Source organism: Carassius carassius, chromosome 9 (assembly GCF_963082965.1).
Source record: "Carassius carassius chromosome 9, fCarCar2.1, whole genome shotgun sequence".
NCBI classification, from domain to species: Eukaryota; Metazoa; Chordata; class Actinopteri; order Cypriniformes; family Cyprinidae; genus Carassius; species Carassius carassius.
In genome coordinates, this window is record NC_081763.1 from 8,519,872 (window position 1) to 8,543,445 (window position 23,574).

The window sequence follows — 23,574 nt, forward strand, 5'->3', positions numbered from 1 at the left end:
TTATAAATCCCGATATGTGCGTAAAAAAATGCGTACGCAATTTCTATTCCCATTTTGTGCATACGCAATGTTTATAAATGAGAGCCCTGATCCACTGAGGTCTTTGTTTTAAGCATTTTATGTTTTCTTGTTGCCGTTTTTGTTTCTGTAATCTGTAGACGACCATTTTACATTATTGGTTTGATGATTTTATTTCAATCTGCTTGCATTGTCAGAGACAGTGCTGTAAATGTTGACAACTTCCCTGCTGTGATCCTACCATGCCGGTTTTTTTACAGTAAAGATTTTTTCAATAAATTTTATAAAGCATCAGCTTGTCATTTGTGAATTTAAAATATTTCTTTGCCACTAGCGGAACTGCAAAAAATAAACAAGAAACAGGTTTCCAAAACCCTACCTTATCGGTTCTTAGACATTCCTCAAACTCTCACCATTGCTTGCACCTGTAAACAAAGGCATCTGTGAAACACACGTCAAAGAATTAAAACAAGACATAGAAGCTCATTGTCATTTAATTCCATAATAAACCGAGCAATTCATTATAAACCATTCCTTCAATGACACTAGGCATGATCATCATCAATATGAAGTAAAAATAACACCTTTTTTTTTTTTTTTTTACAAGTCATATGGACATGATGACCTGGATTTCCCCATTTATTTAATCAATAATTAGTATTTTTCGATAACTTCTCCCCTGACATTTTAGCTTTAAATTACAAAATCATTCCTCATACCTACTCGCATCGTTCCCGATTTACAGACAAAATGAAACTTATATACAGGAGAACAATTCAACATGAAGTTACACTTAAAAAGATGTGCAATATTAAGCAAAGTATACTGTAGAATATAACCAAAGACTTTCCTTTCATAAAATGTGAAGTTAAACTGAAATCGAGTGTTGGGAATACAGATATTCAACAGGTCTAAAACACAAATCACTGTACTGAATTACAAGAGGATTTAGAAGCTATGCACCCGATTATTCCAGCGAAACCCCATTTATGCAACATCTTCTTGAGTATATCATACCAAAATCAACATTCTTCCAGACTGAAAAAATATTCAATAAAATGTTCTTGCTGATTGTGTAGATTCCCCTCGATTTCTACTATATACATTAGTTTATATCTGTCATTCTCAACCTAAAGAAAAAGCATCTTGAGCAGCAAGATTGGCAAATATGATTCATACAACCTATGACGATTACCTTTCAGGTCCAATGAATAATACATGTGCACCAAAAAAAAAAAAAAAAAACTAAATCATTTCCCATCCCTTGAGTGTTTAAAAGCTGCTCTTTGATGTTAACACAAGGGAATCAGAAACTGAAAGAGGTTCTTTTGTTTTGCTTTGAATAGTATTCCTTCTCAATGCTACAAGCAGCCATTGCCTTTGGAAGATCTGCTAGTTGCTAGCTAGCCTCTATAATCACCAGAGCTTTCATAATTACTTGCTGAACATGTAGTTCAATTAACCACCAACAGTGGTGATCAATCTCACAAAAAGTATCTGAATCACATTTCGATCCAAAATCTAGAGATAAAAATAATATATTTAGCAAAATATCAGTATTAACATCATTACCACAATTCTATCATTCATATTTCAATTCAGTAAAACAAAAACTACCATTATTATACAAACACTTTACAATTTGAGTATGACATTACTAATTTTCACATTACAGTAATAAGAATTTGTGGGGCAAAATATGCATAACTGTCATGAAAATAATGCCATTATGGAAAAAAACTTGATTGTGACTGTAAAAATAGGCTTCATTTTCTTTAATAGGTTCTTGTTTCTTTTGATTTCGGGGTGAAATATGACCTGGATATGTTCTAGATCCCATTTGTACTCAATAAAAAACTGCCCAAAACCTTTCAGCTGCCCATTATAGTTTTAATAGGAATTATGTCACTGAAACCATGCGAGTTGTTGCTTGGGTGAAAGTGGTTTGTTGCAATGAACGAGAAGTACAAACACTGTACAAAAATATCTGTGGAGACCCATGTTGCTTCTATTGGAAATGTAATCCATTACACGATCATATAAATAAGCTTTTCACACTAGATTTTTCATAAAAAAATAAAATAGAATCCAGTGTTAAAATAAAAGGCAAGTATTGTACGCTTTCAATTGCACAACTGAGTTTGACTCTATTGGCTCATTAGTGTTGAGTGATAAACCTCAGCTTCATCCTTCTGGTTTAAAATGTGGAAACAATGAAGAAATGCATGTAGCGAGAAAAAAAAAATAAGTGAGGCATGGCACTTAGGAAGCACGTGAACGTTTCTAAAGCATATGTGAAGCAAGGTTCCTCCGAATTGCACTGATGAAAAACGTAGCAAATCATAGTTCATTGAAATCCAGACATCAGCTCAGTCTCTGCAGTCCTCTTCATATCCTCAAATAAATACCAATGCTGCCTTAGAGGCAATCAAAGACATCCATGACATATTTCCAGTAATTATCAGTCTGATGGATTGGTTAATCTTTCTCTCCGTCTTCACCGCTTCCTGAGAAAGAAAATGAGAAACAAGATTAAGAAGTTCAGATTCTTGAGGTCCCGCTCTTTTAAGTTTGTTTGTATGTGGATGTTGGTGCTGAACTTACCCCCTTGCTCCATGTCGGAGTCTGTGAGGTGGGTGAGGGAGAAGTTGGCGATGCTGGCTGGGGAGATGGAGAAGCGCGAGTAGTTGGAGGGACTGTTCCAGCTCTGCTCCAGGGTGCGGTTCGCAGGGGGTGGTGAGAAATACTTAGAAGCTGCTGAAGTCCCAGCAGGCCTACTGGCAGAATGATCACTGGCTGCCTTTGAAAGGAAATTGGGCTCTGGGTATGGGAAATCATCGTCCCACTCAAATGCACCACCTGGAAAACAAATTCAAAAGGTTTAAAATGGTGTAGCATTCAACCTGAAGCTTTAAAAGTCAGCCGTGGCTCTATGATGAGCCGTGGCTTTTTGTTTTTTAATTTAAAAATATGGTTAGATTTTTGCATTTGTCTGAACAAAAATGGCAGACAGGCTTATTGAAAATGCACATTCATTCTCTGCCAGTAGATGGAGCTTTTGAAAAGGCAGAAATATAACAGTTTCCCTGGTAATGGCTATACAAAAAGCAGTGCTGCACTCAAACGCTACATTATCAGACATTATACATAGGCAAAAATTATATGAAAATGCCATCGATACTTTTCTGAAGCACAGCCATTACCTTCTTCATCGGTGGAACTCTCAGAGTTGGTAAATCTATTAAGGTAGCTGGAGGAGGCCACTGGACTGCTGAAATCAGACAATTGACTACTGGGATCAATAGTATTCTCACCGAGTTCCTTTGTTGGGGTTTCCTATTTGGTTGAAAAAATAGGCAATCAAGCATAGAAAAGGCCTCTTAAAAAAAAATCAAGCTGTATTAAAAGTTTATTAAGAACAAAAGGAAAACATCAGACCTGGTCAAAAAGGTAGACGGTGACATCATCAAAGAATGACACTCCGCGTCTATTATCTCCATTGCTGCCCTCTACTGATGTTGTTTCAGCAGTCTGAAGAGATCTGGGTTTCAGCAGGCCTTTGAGGTTGAGGGAACTGCTGTTATCCGAGATGATAACAGGTACTGGGTGCACAACATCATCCTCACTGCACTCAGAGCTAGAGCTGTGTAATCGGTAGGCACGCATATCCTCATCTGACTCATCACTGTTCTCATCTTCTTCATCAGCATCCATCCCATCCTCGTTGCCATATTCCAGTGAAGATCCATCAAACTTGCCTAAGTATCTCCCCTCCATATCTGGCTCCTTCTTCTTTGTTATCTCCCCAGCATACGTTCTTGTTAGTTTTGCATGAACCATTGAGGGCTGCACTGAGGTAGTGGATTTTGCTGCATGCTCTGGGGCTGCACGGGGATGAGTTTGGTCTGAGCCATCAAAAGTCAATGATTTTTCCTGGCTCCAATCTTCCTCAGTGGTTAGAACCAACTCAGGAAGAACAGCCTGGACATCACCGGGTTCTGGGGAAGTCTCGAACACTGAATGCTCCTCAATAGCTTCAGTTCCTTGACGTTCATCAGCTTCTTGATTATTCTGGAGCCAAAATGAAGCATCTCCAGTGCTTCCATTGATGTCATCACACTTCTTATCTAGTTCCTCGCTGTCTGAGAAGTAAGCAGAGTCTCGGTAGTTTCCACCTAAGGGAACTTCAACAGGATCATGTTGGAGATCAACTCTATCACCATTCACCTGATCATCAGGTACAGTGTCCACATCAGAAATTATAATTTCTGGTGGAACCAGTCCCACAGGCTCCTCGGCACTTCCCATCTCATTCTCTTCAGAGGAATCCCTCAAGTCTGTTTGACAGTTCCACTCGGGTGACTCCAGGTTTTCTGTTTCATACCCACTGTCAGCTGCTTTGTATGGGGGTTGAAGCTTATCAACCGGCATTTCCAATGACTGTCCCTGCACCACATCCTTATGCATGTCCAAAGAATCTAATGAATCTGGCGTTTCAGCCGAATTCTCAATGGTTTGAATAGTGGAAGATGTGCTATCATCAAGAAGGCTGTCCTGACTTATTTGGTCAAGACAGACATCTGACACCAACAGTGAGGACATGTCCTGAGTTTCAACGTTGTCCAATAAAGTTTCTTGATCTTGATCGATGGATTCTGATGGTGAAATATCATTGACAGTCTTTTTGTCCAGCTCCATTATATCACTTATTGAGTTGCTACTTGTTAGACCTTCAGTGAGGCCACCTTCTGTACACTCACCAGCAGGTGAAGTACTAAATCTAAGCTCAGCTGCATCGCTGATTCCTCGATACTGACCATTCTCCTTTGAGGCTTCAAAGCATTCTTCAAGGCTGGGGGGTTTGGCATCTATGCACATATGCTGTGTATTGGCACTTTCAAGGGACTTTTGACATTCAGGTGGACTGTCAACAATGACCTCAACACTGTCAGAGGTAGAATCAGAAGAGGAGTAATTCCCAGATTTTGGGGAACGCAAAGAGCCATTTGTGTCTGGCAGGTGATTGCTACAGGTTTGTCCTGTTACTAATATATCAAAAGGCACCACTGTTTCGTTTCCTTTCAAAGGCGACAGAAAATCATCTAAAATCGGACTGAATAAGTCCAAGAGTTCATCCTTAAGCTGCGCAGAATTCCCGGCTGATTTCAAAGACTCACCTGTGAGGTTTACACTATCTGAGACATCAGTCTCAATGATGGAGCTCATGGTCGCCTGGATATTTTTTGATTCAGACTGGGACTCGTCCTTCAATAGGTTGTTATCTTTAAGAAACAAGAAGTTTTCAGTCAGTTTCTTGGTGTTAAGAAGCTTAATTACATCTGAGCTCTCCTGATCAGAGATCTCCAGATGAATGGCTTCTGGTCCTATCCCTAAAAAAGACTTCTGAAAACTGTCACTTGACTCTTTCCCATTGGCACCATCAGAATCCCTCTTTGGTACATACATCTCTGGGAGCTCCATAAAACCTCCCGTGAATAAATGAGAATCTTCCAGTTTTGCATCACCCTCACTGAAGATGTTAGTTTGGTAAGGGCTCTCATGTTCACTTGAGGACCATATGTGGCTGTCCTGAAGGAAAGAGTCTTTTGAGTCAATGCTCTGATGGAAGAAATCAGCATCTGTACTGGATTCATCCAATCGGACGTCCTGTAAGACTTCATACTGATGCTCCTCTGAAGCATAGGTACCTTCAGCACCATGACTTTCCCCCATACCATTATCGTTTTCATCTAGCTCCTCCAACTTAATAAAGTAGTCATCTCCAGAGGATGCTTTATGTGCATCAAACACTGGCAAGGTTTCCGTGACTCTGCCATTTTCTGCTTGCGCTACAGTGTCAGGAAAATGAGCCTGAATATCTTGCCGTGGCACTGGAAAGAACATACTGTGGTAATTCAAAGTAGTGTCCATGGCAGAGCGATTGTGGCTGTCATAGTGGTCATGCTTGGCTGCCTCCCACACATATTCAAAACTCAGTCCATGACTCGTTTCGGTGACTGTGAGCACCTCGTCTGGTTCTCGCCCTTCATCAAACTGCTCGAGGATGGGAAAGGAGGAATGACTGACAGTGGCTTGACGAGTGGTTGGATTGGGTTTAAGGGAGCTCCAGCGCTGCTCAAAGTCATCCTCCACATCTTTCTGACCCTGCATACGGAGGTAAGTGAGCAGGCGGTGGACCTCTTCAGCAGTGGCCCTCTTGTCTGCTGGCAGCCAACAAAACTGTAGAACCTCATACCTACAGACCGAAGCATGGCATTAATGTTTCAACAGAAAAATCTTAGATCTTGATTCTAAAAACAGAAGTATCTGTGAAGAACTAACCATCTTTCTGAGTATGGTAAGTCCAACTGTGGCTTGAGAAGTCTGACTTGTTGATCCTTGAGCACATGGTGGAGCACTTCTCTATCTGACAGATGAGGATACGGCTGCTTTGCACCTTCAAACAGCTCCCACAATGTCACACCCAGTCCCCTGAAAAAAATAATACAAATCTTGTTCTGCTATGAACATCTACTATTTAATTATATTAGCTTTATATCTATAGCATATTAAGCCAATTGTCTAAAAAATAGGACTTCAATACAAATCCAATATTTATAATTAACATCAACATAAAAATGGTTATGTCTGTAATAAGGCCACCTAATAGGTTCATGAAAGAGCTGGTTGACATTCAAGCCATCATTTGGGCAGTCTGAGTGATTCACAGATCAAAGATCAAATTTACGACCATGCACAAGTGCAGTGGGAGCTCACTTCCAGAGGGCACTGATCTGTCAACTGCTGTGAGACGGCACAACCATTACTACTGTTGTTTACCTTTTCTCTTCACATTTTTTTTTTTACTTCAAAAGACACAAGACTGGAAAAGTACATCCTGTTAAACAACTTAACGTAGGGTAACTATCATTTTATATTACCTACCAAACATTGCTTGGTTTAGTCTGTTCTGATGTGATCACACCCCCATGCAGCTCACCAATCAGCTCAGGGGCAAGCCAGCGCAGTGCCACACATTGGTCGTCCTCTGTGGTGATGTAGTCCTCCTGCAATGTCAAAGAAACAATACATATATACATTATATACATATATATATTTTTTTTTTGCAATAAAAATATTACATAAAAAATATAATAAAATAATAATCATGCCTTTTCAAGCTTTACCTTAAAACAGGAAGGGCCAATGCCATAATCTCCTACTCTGACCGTCAGGTCTGTTGTGAGATAGCAGTTCCTCAAAGCCAAATCACTATGAAGATAGAAGCATGCCTTTAAAAACACATTCACATGTAAAAGTGGTTCTCCCATAGTGTGCTTTATCAAATATGCGGTCTACATTACAAGTAATATATATATATATATATATATATATATTATTATTATTATTATTTTAAAAAATAACTTATAAGGTAAATTTATGCATGGATCATTCACAAAATCAATAATATGCATGTAGGAAATAGGCGTTTTGGCTTTACACTTTCCATGTTTCTAAGGCATCCAGGTCTGTACATTTTACCTATGTGTGATTTGAGTTGGTCCTAAATTTTATTATAAATTTAGGAAAAACAATTCCTATAAACCTCTTACAGAATCACGATTAGCCTTCTACATGAAACACAAATACATGAGTATGTACAGTTAATGATTTGGACACAATGCCATAAGATACAACAAATGCCATGTCAATTGACTGAGATCCAATTTTTGTGTGTGTGTGTGTACTTGTTTTTCTATTCTGGTGGGGACTAAATTGAGGTCCCCACGGGTAAACAAGCTAATAAATTACACAGAATGAAGTTCTTGAAAATCTAAAAATGCAGAAAGTTTCCTGTGAGGGTTAGGTTTAGGTGTAGGGTTGGTGTAGGGCAATAGAAAATATGGTCTGTACAGTATAAAAACCATTACGCCTATGGAGATTCCCCACAAGGATAGCTGACCAGACGTGTGTGTTTTCTAATATTATTTACAACTCCTAACCATAATGATTTGCAAGCCATCATCTTTTTTTTTTTAACTTGTTTGAGCTAATGACAGCTACAAACCACCGCAAAGATGTCATCATCCATTATATGCCCAATTAGTATAAGTGCATGCTGACAGTGTGGACACATAATTAAGTCGCGAGTGAGTAAGTGTTTTGCAGTGTGGTAACTGAACAACAGATAAGCAGAAGTGCGGAAGTTGCTTCATTAGTTTTATTTTGTTGTTGTTGTTTGGCTGGGTGGGGGGTGTTTGTAGTGAAAACCCTGGCAGAACAAGTACAAATGTGAGCTACAAGCTACTTGTTGAGCCCTCGGCAGGGTAACAAAACACTGATGCTGAAGATTTCCCTGATTTACTCACACAGCACCAGAATATTGTTCCCAGAGGGGGAAAATATGCCCACTGAGGCTGTAAGTGGGCAGGAGGACATATGGTGTCTGATTCAGACTGAGCTCTTGAACATGCCAGCTCTGATTTCAGCTTTGCCCATCTTGTCTGAGTAGTATCTCTTCTACACCCTCTCTCGGGAAACCGCTGACACTAGTGGTGTGCTCGTACAGCACAGGCCTACTGCCAAGCTCACTGAAACCACCGCAAGATAAATTACAGATATTTTAAATGTTACACTCTGGCCTTGGCAAAAGGGGCAAATACAGTACTGTTGGCGGGTCACTGAGAAGTTGAGCTGTGCTCTTGGCCATACATGGAAAATTCACAGGGCTATTATACTTAACTAAAGCTAGAACCATTGAAAAACATTTCCGTTACTTACATTTTAATAGATTTTATTTTTATTCATCTAATCTTCATTTAGTTTAAGAATTAAAATAACTAAAACAAAATAAATCAATAAATTTGCATTAATAAATACTATACAGACATACTTAAAACACAACCCAATTACTCTAACTAAAATTGACGAAAAAACGTTAAAATCTAACTCAAAACACAGACAAAAACGAAACTATAATAGTAGATATATAAAGTAGATACTATTGTAAAATTGACACTAAAATAACAGTGCTTCAGACAAGCAAAACAACGGAAACTGCTGTAATGTGCATTTAATCAAGAAAAATCTAAATCTGTCTGCATAACAATTAAAAATTACAATTAAATATGTTGCCACAAGCACAAATGATCACGATCCAAGCACAATGGAAAAGGTGAGAAACCTTTGGTGTGTGAGCGTGCTCAGAATGACAATATAAATGTCACAAAGTTTCCCAATGTTTTGCATCAACAACGCTGACCTTTTTTTCTTTTCTTTTTTTCATGTTTATTTAACATTGATTTTGTAAAATAAATCAGAAAACTGAAATGGAAAACACCATGCCTGAGAGATTTACCAGAACTCAGGGAAATTGGGGTGGGAGGGAGTATTGCTCCAGCTAATAAGAGTTATTGGTGAAACGTTCCTATTTCAGTTCTACCTGGAGTTGAGTGGGTGCCTGTGCACTTGCCTGAGTAGAGGGTGAGATTTGGGGTCCAAGAGTATAAACTGTTTTGATGCCTTAGGGCAGAAAATCATAAAAAGAAGACAATTTTATCCAAAAACCCCACAAATTGAGCAAAGAGGGGTTCAGCAGGCCTTCAGGCGCATGAGCAATCTAATAAAGCTGCACTTGCCCATTTCATTCTACTGAAAAGGCTCCATTTCCCAACATGCTACTGCTCTTTGGGGTTCGTGCCATTCAAGACAACTAAACTAGCTCACGTGGGAGTGTCACCCAGCATTCTGCAGTGATTCAACTCTGAAACCAAAAATCCAGGAGACCAAGTATTTTCAAAATAGCCACAACAACAGCATGGAGTCTCCATGCCTCCTTTGGAGTTGCAGGCCAGATAACCCAGCCCACCCCCTGTGCCCCATTTGGGCGGATCCTCTTACACTCAAACCGCAGAATCATCATATCCCAGCAGCGGTGGACAGCCAACACCCCATAATCCAGGAGAGCTGTGCAATCAGACACCTTTCAGCATATTCTGAGCATGCAGGAGGCTACAGACACGCACGGCATGGCAAGACACCCTAGCTAACTCAGCCTTCCACCAGAAGACTAGAAGGGGAAGAATGAAAGTGCAACGTTGCCTTTCACAGTGCCGTGGCCTTTTTTGGAAAAAAAAAGAGGCCAGTCAGAGCAGAGGACGAAAGGCTGGACAAAAACACACGTGCAGCTGCAACGGATGCATTCAGAACGATGCCACGAGTTGCTTGTGTGAAGGTTAAACATCGTCAAACCAATGAGAAATGAAATGGAAATGTAATGTATGTGCATCTTTGTGATGTAAATTGAAGTGAAGGTGAAATTTGCATGGCTAACCTGTGCAGGAAGTTGTGTTTATGCATATGAGTGACCCCAGCAGCGATCTCGCAGGCCATTTTCTGCAGCTGTAGCAGTTCTCCATTCCTGTACAGCCACTCGTTCTGAGATATGTAACTCTTCAGGTCCCCCTGCACACCAAAACACAAGGGCAAGAGTTACAGGACATTCATGAATCACATTTGACGACCACAGAACCAAACAGTTTGCTGAACAGAAGCATCTTGAGTAGTAGATATCACAGCACTTCTAATCAAATCTTTTTCAGCCTGTACATATAACAGCTAGTGTGTGAAAGGTAAATTGCGACGGCAGCCACAGCGGGGCAGTAGTCTCTCTCTGTACTGCTGCACGGGTAACTCCACCAAATAAGGGAAAGGTGGTTTAATAAAGACTACTATATGCTGTGTCACGGTAAATTAAAAATAAAATGCAGCAGTGAGACAGTGCTGGCAAATCAGGGCTGTTCAGCTGTGTTGGGTCTACAGGCCAGTTTAGATCTGGGAGAAAAGTGCATTTTATCCTTCTGAAAAAATAAACCAGAATGTCCTGTATGTTTCATGCTGCTAATGGTGCTTTTAAAAAGTCACACTTGACGTGAATGGAAAAAACACATTTGATTTATTGATAAAACTGTTAAATAAAATGTGCGCCACTAAACATTCACCCAAAAGGAGGCACGTCTTGTGAAAATCGAATGGGGAAAAAAGGGAAAAAGTGCATTTTGGCAAGTGAAACTGGTGCATATTTTTAATATGGTTTCTTTGTAATTCCCATTATTCTCACTGGTGATCACCATTAAAATACTGAAAATACATACATTTTTAGGGTTGAATGTGAAAAAAGGCAAGCAAGTATTCTCATTTCTTTCTTTTGTTTTTGGGTGATAAATGTCTTAAGGATGCTCGTGACACATTTGAGAGATAAAGCGCACATTTTCTAGTTTTTTATATTTAAGTCATTTTAAATGCACAGCACTGAGAAACATACGATTACTTTTAGATCTCAGTAAACCTTGCCAGGGGCTTGGTCTGCCTTTGAACACATAAACGCATGCATACACTGCAGCTCCCTAAAGAAAGCCTTTACAGGAGAGACTGTCACTCAATCAGAGAGCAACTGGCATACTGCAAACCAGCTCCAGTTGCAGCCTGCAGCTATATTTCTCTCTAAAATGCCCTGTGTCGGGGTTACCAGTGGTAACCAGCGATACACAAAGAAAATCAGCCATCCAAATGTGCTTCTCTCAACCTCGGAAGAGTGACACGTCGAGCAAACATTGTAATAGAAGCTAAAAGATGAAAATCACAGTGATGGGACACAGAGTGTTAAATCTCTGGGATGCATTCAAGGCCAGAACTGTGCATTGAACAGCTGTCTTTAAAATGCCCAAGCTTCTCCATTACTCTTTTTAGATGAGATTAAGTAGGACCGTACAACCAAGCAGGTCTATGTGTGAAGCGACGCTCTAACTTGGGAAGGAACGGCTTGGGTCGAAACCAGAGCCGTAACGCCAGCTAAGGAAACGAGCCAGACTGCATTACGCAACAGTGGGCTGCAGTGAGCTCATTCTGTCTCTCTAGAGACGGGCGGTGTGGCTCGAAGCCGCCCAGAGGATCCCAGACCACAGGCATTGTTCCTAACGAATGGTCAGGTGTGCAGGATGTTCCTAACCACTACCGCTGAGGGATAAACACACAGCGAACTAATTACAGCACGTGGGCGGAGTCAACCTCAGCAGAAACTGAAGGAATTACAAATTATTATCTCAGATGATTTGGTTAGTTTGTGCAAACACAGAGCAGTGAACTAGTATGTCTCATAAAGTGTTATTATTATTATGCTTCTGCAGGTTAACAGACAGGAAAGTAACAACTTTGTCATCACCATGTGCTTTAAACCACTGGGAAGGAACTTGTTAGATGATGACATCTGTTTTTTGTTTGTTTCACGTTGCACTACCACATTTGAGACTTGTAAGAACACAGTGTGTTTTTATTGCTGAACTTTAGCTTTAGTAACAGTTCTTGATATTGTAGTTATTTAAAACTAAAACTGAAACCAGAAAAGTTTGTTTGTTGCTTGGAATAACACTGAATGAAATAAAACATTTTAATGCAACTAGCTCCTAAGGAAACGTTTCACATTTTCATTTTGTTTCACTCTAAAACAACAACAAAAAAATAATAAAGGCTGTATTTGACATTTAAACTTTAAAATACAAAAAATATTAAAGTAAAAATAATATTATCTCATTAATACCAAAAAAGAGACTACATGTAAAGACATCCTCAGAATAAGATCATTGCTTTCAAACAATATATTTCAATTTACTGTTTTGCTTGTTTGTTGATAAATGATTTGTTCAAAAAAAGTAGTTATACAATATTTTCAAGTAAAGCTTAAAGCAAAGTTAAAAGGAAAATAATTTTCACAATCATATTCTAGTTCTTAGTATCTTTTGCAGCAAGGTGATAAAATGCACCAACGCAGCAAGATGTGAGAGTGATGGTGTCAGTAAAAGAATCCTGTTGCTTTATTGGGATATGAGGGAATCGGAGAGCTACCTACTGCATGCAGTTATGTGGCTCATATCCTTCTCAGGCGCAAGCAGCACACCCAAAATAGAAAATAAATCAAAGAGCAAGAAGCAGCCCACTGACAGACTCTGGCTGTGTAACTTATGACGGATGCTGGCCTGATTAAAGTGTTGGGAACAAATAAAGTAGTGAGGTACGCTGTGCTTTCATCAGACTTGTCCGATAAGAATTTGAGATGCCGCGTGTGGCTGTGAAACAAGATTCCACAACAGTGCTTACAAGAGTGCAAGAAAAGATGATCTGAAGAGCTAGACAGATGCCAAAGAATAAGAATAAAAAACTGATGTTTCCAAGTATCTTATAGATGACTGGTCAAAATAAAGATGCATGATGAGTACCAAACACAGTGAGGATGTTTAAAAGCACTAAAGATTTAATTGATGCAAATCATATCAGAATTATTTCTGAAGGCTCATGTGAAGATGCTTTGCATACGTATATTTTATAAAAATCAGATCACACAAATCAACTTATCAACTTACCAGTTCACAATACTCAAAAACAAGCAGGAATGGGATGGCCTCCACACACTGACAAAGACATTGCAGTATATTGGGATGCTGAAGAACCCTGTAAACACACGATTAATGAAAAACATTAATCTGACCATATATAACAGAACATAAATTAAAAAAAAAAAATCTCCACCAGAAATTATTTTCTGCTCAAGTAACTTAGTGCTTTTTTTTCACATTTTCTAAACTAAATATAAGGGGTAGGATGGTTGCTTTTGGAGCGTTGGGTGGGTTATGATCTGCCTCAAGTCAAAGGAAACCATCTCTGTGATATTTGCAGTCTAATGGTGCGTTCACACCAGACGCGAATTAAGCGAGAGATTTACGTGTTAAGGCAATGCAAAGACGAGAATAGACATCCTAATTGGCCGTTCACATATCGCGCCAAAAAACGCGTAGAAAACGCTAGGCGCGCCGCTTTCTCCTTCTTTACAAAGTGCTCGGGCAGTTGCGCTTCATCGCTGTCTGCCTTTGCTAAGCAACCATGACGTGCTCTTTCCATGAAGACGCGGAAATTTCAGCAATGGATAAATGGATTTGCAGCACTAAAAAATGCTTGCAGCAGCTCTGCTACTAAATTTATTTTAAAATGGCAATCCATGTATAGCTATGTCAGCTGTTCCTTCATCTTGGCTGAGCTTTCAAAGTTGTTACGGGAAAGGATGAAGCTGATTGGTTGGGTCTTGTCACATGACCTGCGGTGCGCTTGCGGCTCTCTGAAAAGTTGAGATGTTTTTAACTCAATGCGGTGCGGACACGCCTGAAAAAAATGAGAGCGTCGCTTCCATTATGAGCACGCATACCACGCGCCTACATTTGAAATAACGAACTTGAGCGCGTAAAAGACGCGATATGTGAACGGCCCCTAAGGGGGTGATTTGAGCATTTTGGGCGTTTTGACAGGGTTGAAAAATCTGAACTTTGGCTAAATTTTGCACCACGTTAACCAATCAGGAGCTCAGGAGACGTGACTACAACTTAGTGAGCGGAGGGAAAATCCGAAGCAACAATGGAGGACAAAGTCATCGTCATTGTATGTAGATACCCGAAGCTGTATGATACTTCTTCATACTTTTACAGAAACAGGAATAAAAAGGATCTTGCTTGGAAGAAATAGATTAATTAAATAAAAACAAAAGATTACATGTTAGATTTACCCAAAACTAATTATATTTTATGTTTAACCACTAAAGAGACATCAGAGCCAGCGGCAAATGTCACTGGCCAAATACATGACCGTCGGATACATGATCACTGAGCTCTCGCTGATCGCGTGGAGCTGAATGTCTCCGAAATCAGCGAAACATTTCTAAATAAGCGATGTCTTCATAAATAAACCGCATATTTGAGTTTAAAACAACTACATTCTTGCCTGAAATACTTTTAAAATGACATTTTATGACACGATAACAGTAATATTTAGAAAATTATCCGAATAAATGGTGGTGGAAATCACAATGCTGCCTGAACTCAACTGGCAGAAGCCCCTCCCATGACGCAAATTCGCGTCTGTCCAACCTCGCGCGAATATCGCGATTTATTAGTGCAAGTCGCGTCTGGTGTGAAAGAACAGTAAGAGTGCCTCCCTAAATTCAATTCGGAACTCTCTTCACCAATCATCATGATCTTAAGACACTTTTTATGTCTGTAATAAAACAAGTAACACATGACATTTAATAATTACAGTTAGAGGTTTGAATGAAACATATGATCAATAATAATAGCGAAACTTGCCTTAATAAACACCACTAATAAAAGCACAGCAAAACATGATTCACCCAGTCACAAGCCAACCAAATCCCAATGGATAAACTCAAGTCCCACCCTGTAGTATTTGGTTTCAAAGTTGACGTGCTTACAGTAAAATGTAGATCAAAACTACACAACTACTGAAAGAATCAATGCTAAAATGAATAATAATGGAAGGCCCTCTCACCTGTACGGGTCTCCCTGCTGCAGGAACTCATTCTGCTCTTTGGAGCTGGCGTTGGCCTTCAGCTCTTTGACCACCGTTCGGGCGACTCCAGGGTCCACATAGATCTCACTAAGCAGAACCTGTCAGAACCAGACAAACAGAGAAAAAACTTTGATAAAGAACACCACAATGGACCAATCCAACACTGCCAAGCGGTTTAGAAAGGAACCACAAACAAGGCCTGTTCCCATGGCTCAGCTAGGCAGGAAAAACCATCAGGAAACAAGGTTTTCCCTTAAGTCTTAATCTCGATAAACACATCTACACACAGGCTGCAGGAGGACAGCTTGAGTGCCGTATAATGCTCCCTTGTAAACGTCAAACTCTGGCCCCTGAGGGCCCCCAGCATAGAGATGAGAGCAAGTACTAACAAGATCACGAGATGTGATTAAGTTGAATCCTCAGGAGAAATTGTATATTTGTCCTTGACAAATGATTCAGAAGTTACTGCTTTGCTTTCACACAACGTGTGTCACAAGACTCAAGTCTATCAACACACCTTCACACTTTCAGTGTACAATATAAACACAGGAAGACAAGCTCACCTTTCCAAACCAGCCGTTCCCGATCTCCTGAATGTAACTGAGGGAGTGTCGTGCCACGTGAGGACCTGATGAGACGTCTACAAGGCCAAACATCAGACAAACATTGAGATCAATGCGACCAAATAAACGGCAAATGAAAGGAAAGGGAAAGAGTCACTGTAATGCTTCAGCTACTCTGAATACAACACTAAATCTTTTAAAATGCTGTAATGTTTTCCAGTTTTATACATAAAATAATTTTCAATAGTTGATGCAAAGCAATCTCTTTTTAGAGATTGACTTTCTTTTAGTTTGTCAAATAATATGCACATATAAAATAAAAAACACATAACACACACAGAATATCTTAGTACTCAATGCAAAGGAGTGCACTTGCAGATTTGCTGAGAGGGCAAGGCACATGTTTCTGACCTGTTATCCGGGGCATCTGGAGGTGAGGGGGTCCAGGGAGGGGCACAGGTGGAACAGCGAGGGTGTAAACCTCCGGAGGCGACTGCATAGAGGGCGTGTCCTCCGCTGGGGGAGTGAAATCAGCCTCATCCTCAAAGTGGTCTTCAAACTCCTGACACATTACAAATCACATTTGAAATGAAAACTAGCGACAATCAAGAAATACTCTAAAAGACAGAAACTGCATCAAACAATACAGACTTCAGACACAGAAAGATGCGAGAGAGCATTTCACTCACCTTAAAGTTGATCTCTTGCTCTTTGCAGCAGGAAGCACAGTTGAGCAGCAGTACCAGAAGGGCCACGGACACAGCCAGAGACAACAGCAGCGGGACGGTCAGAGAGAAATCCACAAATCCAGCAGCCTCTGCTGAACACAAACACCTGCTTTAAGCTCAGTGTGTTACGCAGCAGATGGATGATGATAAAGCGATAATCTTTTAGAAGGAATCCCTTGTGTAGAAAGCGGGATTATTTGAAATGAGTGAGACCACATTTAATCATTCCTGTGCTCCAGGACACTGCGTAGCAACACAGCAGGTTACCATCAAGAGAGGTTAAAAGCCTACTTAGCACCAAGAACTGATTATAATAGGAGCCTTTTGCACTACACCACATACATCTGATGTAAAAACAGTGTACACAGTGTACAGTTAAGCCATCAAGCTTTTATTTTGGTGGTTCGCTGGTAAATAAACATGTTTTCAAAGTTAAGCTTGACACTGTGTTCGTTTGCACTCATGCAGCTCATGTTAAGAGTCACCGTTTCAATATCTCAGAGCAGCTTAGGCTAATTTACTGTAAATTTAACTAAATCATACACTGAACAAAATTATAAACGCAACACTTTTGTTTTTGCCCCCATTTTTTGAGAGCTGAATTCAAAGATCTAAGACTTTTCTATGTACACAAAAGGCCTATTTCTCTCAAATCTGTCTAAATCTGTGTTAGTAAGCACTTCTCCTTTGCCGAGATAATCCATCCACCTCACAGGTGTGGCATATCAAGATGCTGATTAGACAGCATGATTATTGCACAGGTGTGCCTTAAACTGGCCACAATAAAAGGCTACCGTACATGACTAAAAGCAAAAAGCCAAAAATGTGATGGTGTCCTGAATATTTAAACCGGGTTGTGGGACACCTCACAAATGGTGTCTTAACCAATTAGATATTGTTTTTGCTCAGGGCGTTGTATATTTATCCTCCCAATTCATAAATCAAATGTTATCTTATCAGTCACGCGGTCTGAATTTTCCCGCTCTTGCGGAGTATAATTTTGGACATAATTTCTATAACAAGAATATGATCAATTTGACAAATTATTGATTGATAGAAAATTTTAAAGCATGAATTTTTTAACTCATACATACTATATTAATATGAACCCTTACTTAAGATATTCAATAATTATTAAAAAGACATACACAATGAGTGACTAGAATATTATAGACAAATATGTGGGTTACATACATTATATGAAGTAATGCAATGGACTGATATTTGTTTATAAGTCCTTTTAAGATGGTTTTAGTCTTTTAGTCATCTACATGTATAAAAGACAGTCACTCTGTCGTTCTGTGAATGTGAGGGTATGCTTTGTGAGGAACAAAAGGTCAAAAGTTCTAGAAGTAGCCTGGTCTCTGTCCTGAGTGGGAGAAACCAGTCCGAGAGAGTATGTAGCTCATGATTTTTATCATGGATTTACATGTGATGGTCAGGCTGTGCATCTCCTTGACCATTAATCTTGGTTATTTGCCCCAAATTTGACAACCGCCTTTCGACTTGGAATTGTCAATAATTGTGCTTTTGTGTTGAAAGCTGTTCAAATTGCTAGTTAGTGGACATGCTTCAGACTCTCGGTGCTAGGATTTGATTTACAGTATCCTGTGTCTTGAGCCTTTCTGTGGAATTTGACTCCTCATGTTTTAACCATGCTCCTGATCGAATCTTTAATTTGTCTGGTTCGCTCTGAAACCCTATACCGTATTTTCCGGACTATAAGTCGCACTTTTTTTCATAGTTTGGCTGGTCCTGCGACTTATTTATAAAAATTAATTTGACATGAACCGAGAGAAATGAACCAAGAGAAAACATTACCTTCTCCAGCCATGAGAGGGCGCTCTGTGCTGATCCGTGCTCCAGTAGTCTACCACTGAGCAACATAGAACGCCCTCTCGCGGCTGTAGACGGTAATGTTTTCTCTTGGTTCTTGGTTCTAAATGAATGCGACTTATAGTCCAGTGCAAATTATAATTGTTTTTTTTTCCTCATCATGACATATTTTTGGACTGATGAGACTTATAGTCCGAAAAATACGGTAATTAAGTAGCCACTTACATAGTGATAAAGTCGTTTGAGTGTTATGGGAACACTCCACTATTTTTGAAAATAGGTTCATTTTCCAACTCCCCTAGAGGTGAACAGTTGTGTTTTACCGTTTTCGAATCCACTAAGCCAATCTCCTGGTCTGGCAGTAGCACTTTTATCCTAGCTTAGCATAGATCATTGAATCAGATTAGACCGTTAGCATCTCGTTCAAAAATTACCAAAGTGTTTCTATATTTTTCCTATTTAAAACTTGACTCGTCTGTAGTTACATTGTGTACTAGGACAGACGGAAAATGAAAAGTTGTGATTTTCTAAATCGATATGGCTAAGAACTATACTCTCATCCCGGCGTAATAATCAAGAAACTTCGCTGCTGTACCATGGGACTATTTTCAGGTGCTGTGTAATATCATTGCACCTGCCGCAACTTTTAATTTTCTGTCAGTTTTAGTACATGATGTAACTACAGAAGAGTCAAGTTTTAAATAGGAAAAATATATAAATTTGAGCAAGATGCTAACCGTCCAATCCGATTCAATAATCTATGCAAAGCTAAGCTAAAAGTGCTACTGCCAGACCAGGAGATCGACTGAATGGATTCATAAACTGTAAAACTCAAGTGTTTAAATCCAGGAGATTTGGATAATGGGCCTATTTTCAAAAATAATGGAGTGTTCCGTTAAGGATGTAGAAAACAACCATACAATGACAATAAAGGGTATCCAATTAATGGATAATATTAATTAACAAGTAAATGTACTGAACTGAAATGTTTACTGTGTCACTGATCTTCTGCATATGATGCTTTACAGTAGCCTTCACATAAAATCTTTAGTTTAAGATTTTTGGAGGATAAAATTAGCACACAAGATACTAGGAATGCACCGAAATGAAAATGGAAATTATGCCGAAGGTGGAAATTTTCTTTGTACTTAGGGACCAATGGTATGAGCATTTCAGCAGACAGCTGCTTGACTAAAGGAGTTTTGCACTAGATATGAAGCATCTATAGACGAGTCTGTTCTCTCAGCTGCCTACACACAAACCATTCGCAGGGCATTTTTCTCTGAACGGGTCTAACGGCAGTTCAGATATCAAGTGTTGAAAGGCTGGATGTGCTTCAGCACCTGTTCTGTCGCTACAGCACCATTAACACCACTCTCCATTCCTCTCATCAAAACAAAACAACCCTCTGTGGTTCAGAACAGCAGGCAGCATAATTGGTGGCAGTAGAGGTCATTAAAACAGATCTCAGATCAGATGAGTTGGGCAGCCAGTCTCACATGTGTCCATGCGTGTTTGGCGTGTTGCTAGCCCAGTAGTTTGTCTTGCACAATTAGCTGACAAGGATGTGTATGTATGGATAATATGCTAGGACAGGTCTTTCATCAATGGCTGGTATGATCTCCCATAATAGTAATAAATGTGACTTCAGTAATCCTACAGGCCACACACAGAACCATGAAACATGAGTAACAAAGACGGAGCTATTTTGAACACTTATAAAAGACGGTTTGCAGTACACAGGTCTTAGTGTGTGTGAGATTTACTCCTGATGTAAACTTCAGTGTTTGCCGTAAACATCTTTAACTATATTTATCTCGGTTTTCAAGTCACAGGAACAGTTTGATATAGCAGGGGAAAGAAAAACAAAACTTGCTTCTTTTTATTATTTTTTTTTTTTTAAGTAGTCTTAAAAAACAAAATCTGTCAATGCTGCTGCAACCAGCTGCAAAATACTCCGCAGTTTACAGACAGACAGCTGTCAAGATGAGCCTTTATGCAAAATGGCAATACGTCTGTGAATTTCAAAGATTTACAGATAAGGACACAACCTTGAGATGCAAGCTATATACACTAAACAAATGTCTCAAACGTATTAAACAACAAATGCATCTAATAAGGGGACAGGCCGCTTTAAACAGTGTGCTTGTGTGTTAGTTTGTCTGAAGCACTTAATATAATAGGATCACACACTTTTCCCACAGCAACTTATTCTGTTCTCTGTATTCTTTGTAAGAAGTATAAAATATATTACATGCATACACAGCTTAAGTCAGCTTTAATCACCTTTTTGGTAATTCCATGACTTAACTGACCACGACACTGCTTGCACATAGTTTATTTCACGGTTTGATATGAAAGGATACGCACAAAGGAAGCACGCACCGACGCTTTGAGCGCAGGACCGTCCATGCTCGCTTAACTAGCACCTGATGCTAAAGTGAAGTGGAGCGCGTGTCTGAAATGTCTCCTGTTCAGTCATTCTGCGACTGAATAAATTCACTTCTTGTCATGAGAAAAAGTGACAGAAGCAGCAGTTGTGAGTGGGTGTCCATCCCTGCCCCTACGTTAAATATTTTGAATGCGTTAAACTGAAAAAAATTATCGCCTTCGTTAACAAGCTCTGGGATGTGCATAGGAGGCCTATTGCTAGGCAGCCACAAGAGACAAGACCCAGGCACATGAAATAAACTCAAGTAAGCACAATATAATACAAACAGCAAGTAATCAGAGACAGCTGATTGTGTAGAAAGAGCACCCACCTGCCAAAAAACAAGATGTTGAATGTAACTGTTGCTTCCAGAACTAACACACATATTTTTAGATTTATTAAACCTGATCTTACAAGATAATCAAGTTATTTACATACAGCAAATCTGGTAGTGGTGACAAGTTACCAGAAATTGTATTTTACAAACAGGTGCAATGAATACACAACATCATTTACTTCAAATGACAAAACATGACAAGAAAGCCCAAACTTTATGGATTTTATGAAAAATAAAACAAATAATGATTAAAGAGCAGGTCATATGGTATTTTTAAGTGTCCTAATATTGTGTTGGAGTCCCCTACAACAGGATTAAATGCATCTAAGGTCAGAAAACATTGTACATAACATTGTGATGTCAGAAAACATCTCCCTGACATGGCTAACTGCAGTTACTGAAACCACACCTTCTTTCTTCGTGTGAACATTTGGGCAGCATTACACAAATATTTCCACATAGTGATATATAGATATATATGTAGATATGTGAGGGCGTGTTTGAATGAGCCATTTTAGGAGGGTGTGGACTAGTCTTAACTTTGATAAAGAATATCTCTTTGCATTTGAGACTTTAGTCTCTAAAACTTTACAGATCTTCTTCATGCACCAAGAGCTTGTAACACTCCAAAGAGAAAGGAAAAATTTTAATTGCATCATATGACCCCTTTAAGCCACAGTTACTACAGGGACAACCTGGGGTCAATCAAGAGCACAGCAGTCCCTAGATGAGCCCTTGAAAGATGTGAACGTAAAATTTCACAACACCCAACTTTGCAGAAAGGAGGTCAGAGGTTTAATTAGTAATAATAAATGGTGTCTCGTTTACATCAACAGTTTCAGACATAAAGAGCATGGTATACCAAGTGAGAGTACTAGATTACTTATTTTTTTAAGTTGATAGTAAATCTATAACAATGCTGCATGATGTTCTCTGAACACCAATGCCAATGCATCTGCGACCAAGCGAGAGCAAAAGGAGGCAAGCTTCCAGCTCAGTAACACCATAGGTTATGAAGGGTTGAGAGATGTGTTGATCATTTATTCGGTCAGACTGAACCCTGAATCCTCTGATGAGTGATGAGCAGAGGGCAGCAGCACAATCACCTCCCCAGTTGTTCTTCTTATCTGAGTCATGAGTTTATATCATGACCTGGCGAGCAGCACAAATTATTCAGCTGCTTCTCAGGCCAATAAACACCAAACTGTCAGCTCTTATTTCAGCTCTCTTGCATAATGAAGTGATGTCCGCTCACACAGAAGTGGAGATGACCCAATTGGACGGGGTGTTGTTTTCTGGATTTTGTATACGTGTGGACAGATTCAGGTGGAGATTTAGACGGTCCACTTGCTACTGCCTTAGGAGTCTCAAGTAAGGATGCAACACGAAGACACTAATCATCCAACAAACTAACCAATTATTGAATTTAGATTTAAAAGCCACATGAAAACATAGCTAGAGCTTTGCAGGTTCTGTTAGCTTTGAGGTCATTCACATCTAGTTCCAGAGCTCGTGAATCAGTAGATCGTGTACACGAATTCAGTCACTGGTAGGTTTCCTGACTCACTGCACGCTGGGACAGTGATCGCTTGAATTCCTTTGATATGACTATGTATACAGCATCATCGGACAACATAGTAGAACATCAGCACATTAATTAATAAACAACTGATAAACCCAATCTAATTTTTATATTATATTATTATATAAATACTATTATTCTGTTCTTACAACATTTCATCCAAATATTAATTATAAATGTTTATTAGATGTGTTAAATTCCTGTCTAGCGTTTAGTTTATGTTGAAATATACAACCCGAATTCGTATTTAACGTATTTTTCGTTTAATGATGCGCCAAATGTTCTCTATAGGTGAAAGATCTGGACTGCAGGCAGGCCAGGTTAGCACCCGGACTCTTCTACGACGAAGCCATGCTGTTGTTATAGCTGCAGTATGTGGTTTTGCATTGTCCTGCTGAAATAAACAAGGCCTTCCCTGAAATAGACGTTGTTTGGAGGGAAGCATATGTTGCTCTAAAACCTTTATATACCTTTCAGCATTCACAGAGCCTTCCAAAACATGCAAGCTGCCCATACCGTATGCACTTATGCACCCCCATACCATCAGAGATGCTGGCTTTTGAACTGAACGCTGATAACATGCTGGAAGGTCTCCCTCCTCTTTAGCCCGGAGGACACGGCGTCCGTGATTTCCAACAAGAATGTCAAATTTGGACTCGTCTGACCATAAAACA

The 23,574-nt window shown here is 39.5% G+C and overlaps 1 protein-coding gene across 2 annotated transcripts in view; it reads right to left on the bottom strand.

The window, feature by feature from the left end:
- Positions 1 to 496: 496 nt before the first annotated feature.
- LOC132148851 (serine/threonine-protein kinase LMTK2-like) overlaps positions 497 to 23,574 on the bottom strand; it is a 31,623-nt gene continuing 8,545 nt past the window's right edge. The window contains exons 2-14 of one of the 2 annotated variants that reach the window (XM_059557594.1): positions 16,676 to 16,803; positions 16,398 to 16,548; positions 15,987 to 16,063; positions 15,403 to 15,521; positions 13,434 to 13,521; positions 10,352 to 10,482; positions 7,206 to 7,290; positions 6,964 to 7,085; positions 6,361 to 6,510; positions 3,457 to 6,274; positions 3,222 to 3,354; positions 2,623 to 2,877; positions 497 to 2,525 (exon numbers count right to left, since the gene is read on the bottom strand). In XM_059557594.1, the coding sequence (XP_059413577.1) occupies positions 2,497 to 2,525; positions 2,623 to 2,877; positions 3,222 to 3,354; positions 3,457 to 6,274; positions 6,361 to 6,510; positions 6,964 to 7,085; positions 7,206 to 7,290; positions 10,352 to 10,482; positions 13,434 to 13,521; positions 15,403 to 15,521; positions 15,987 to 16,063; positions 16,398 to 16,548; positions 16,676 to 16,803 (4,286 nt within the window). In that variant the 3' untranslated portion in view covers positions 497 to 2,496. Of the gene's footprint in view, positions 2,526 to 2,622; positions 2,878 to 3,221; positions 3,355 to 3,456; positions 6,275 to 6,360; positions 6,511 to 6,963; positions 7,086 to 7,205; positions 7,291 to 10,351; positions 10,483 to 13,433; positions 13,522 to 15,402; positions 15,522 to 15,986; positions 16,064 to 16,397; positions 16,549 to 16,675; positions 16,807 to 23,574 lie in introns of both variants that reach the window. The other variant, XM_059557592.1, reaches the window with a different exon arrangement.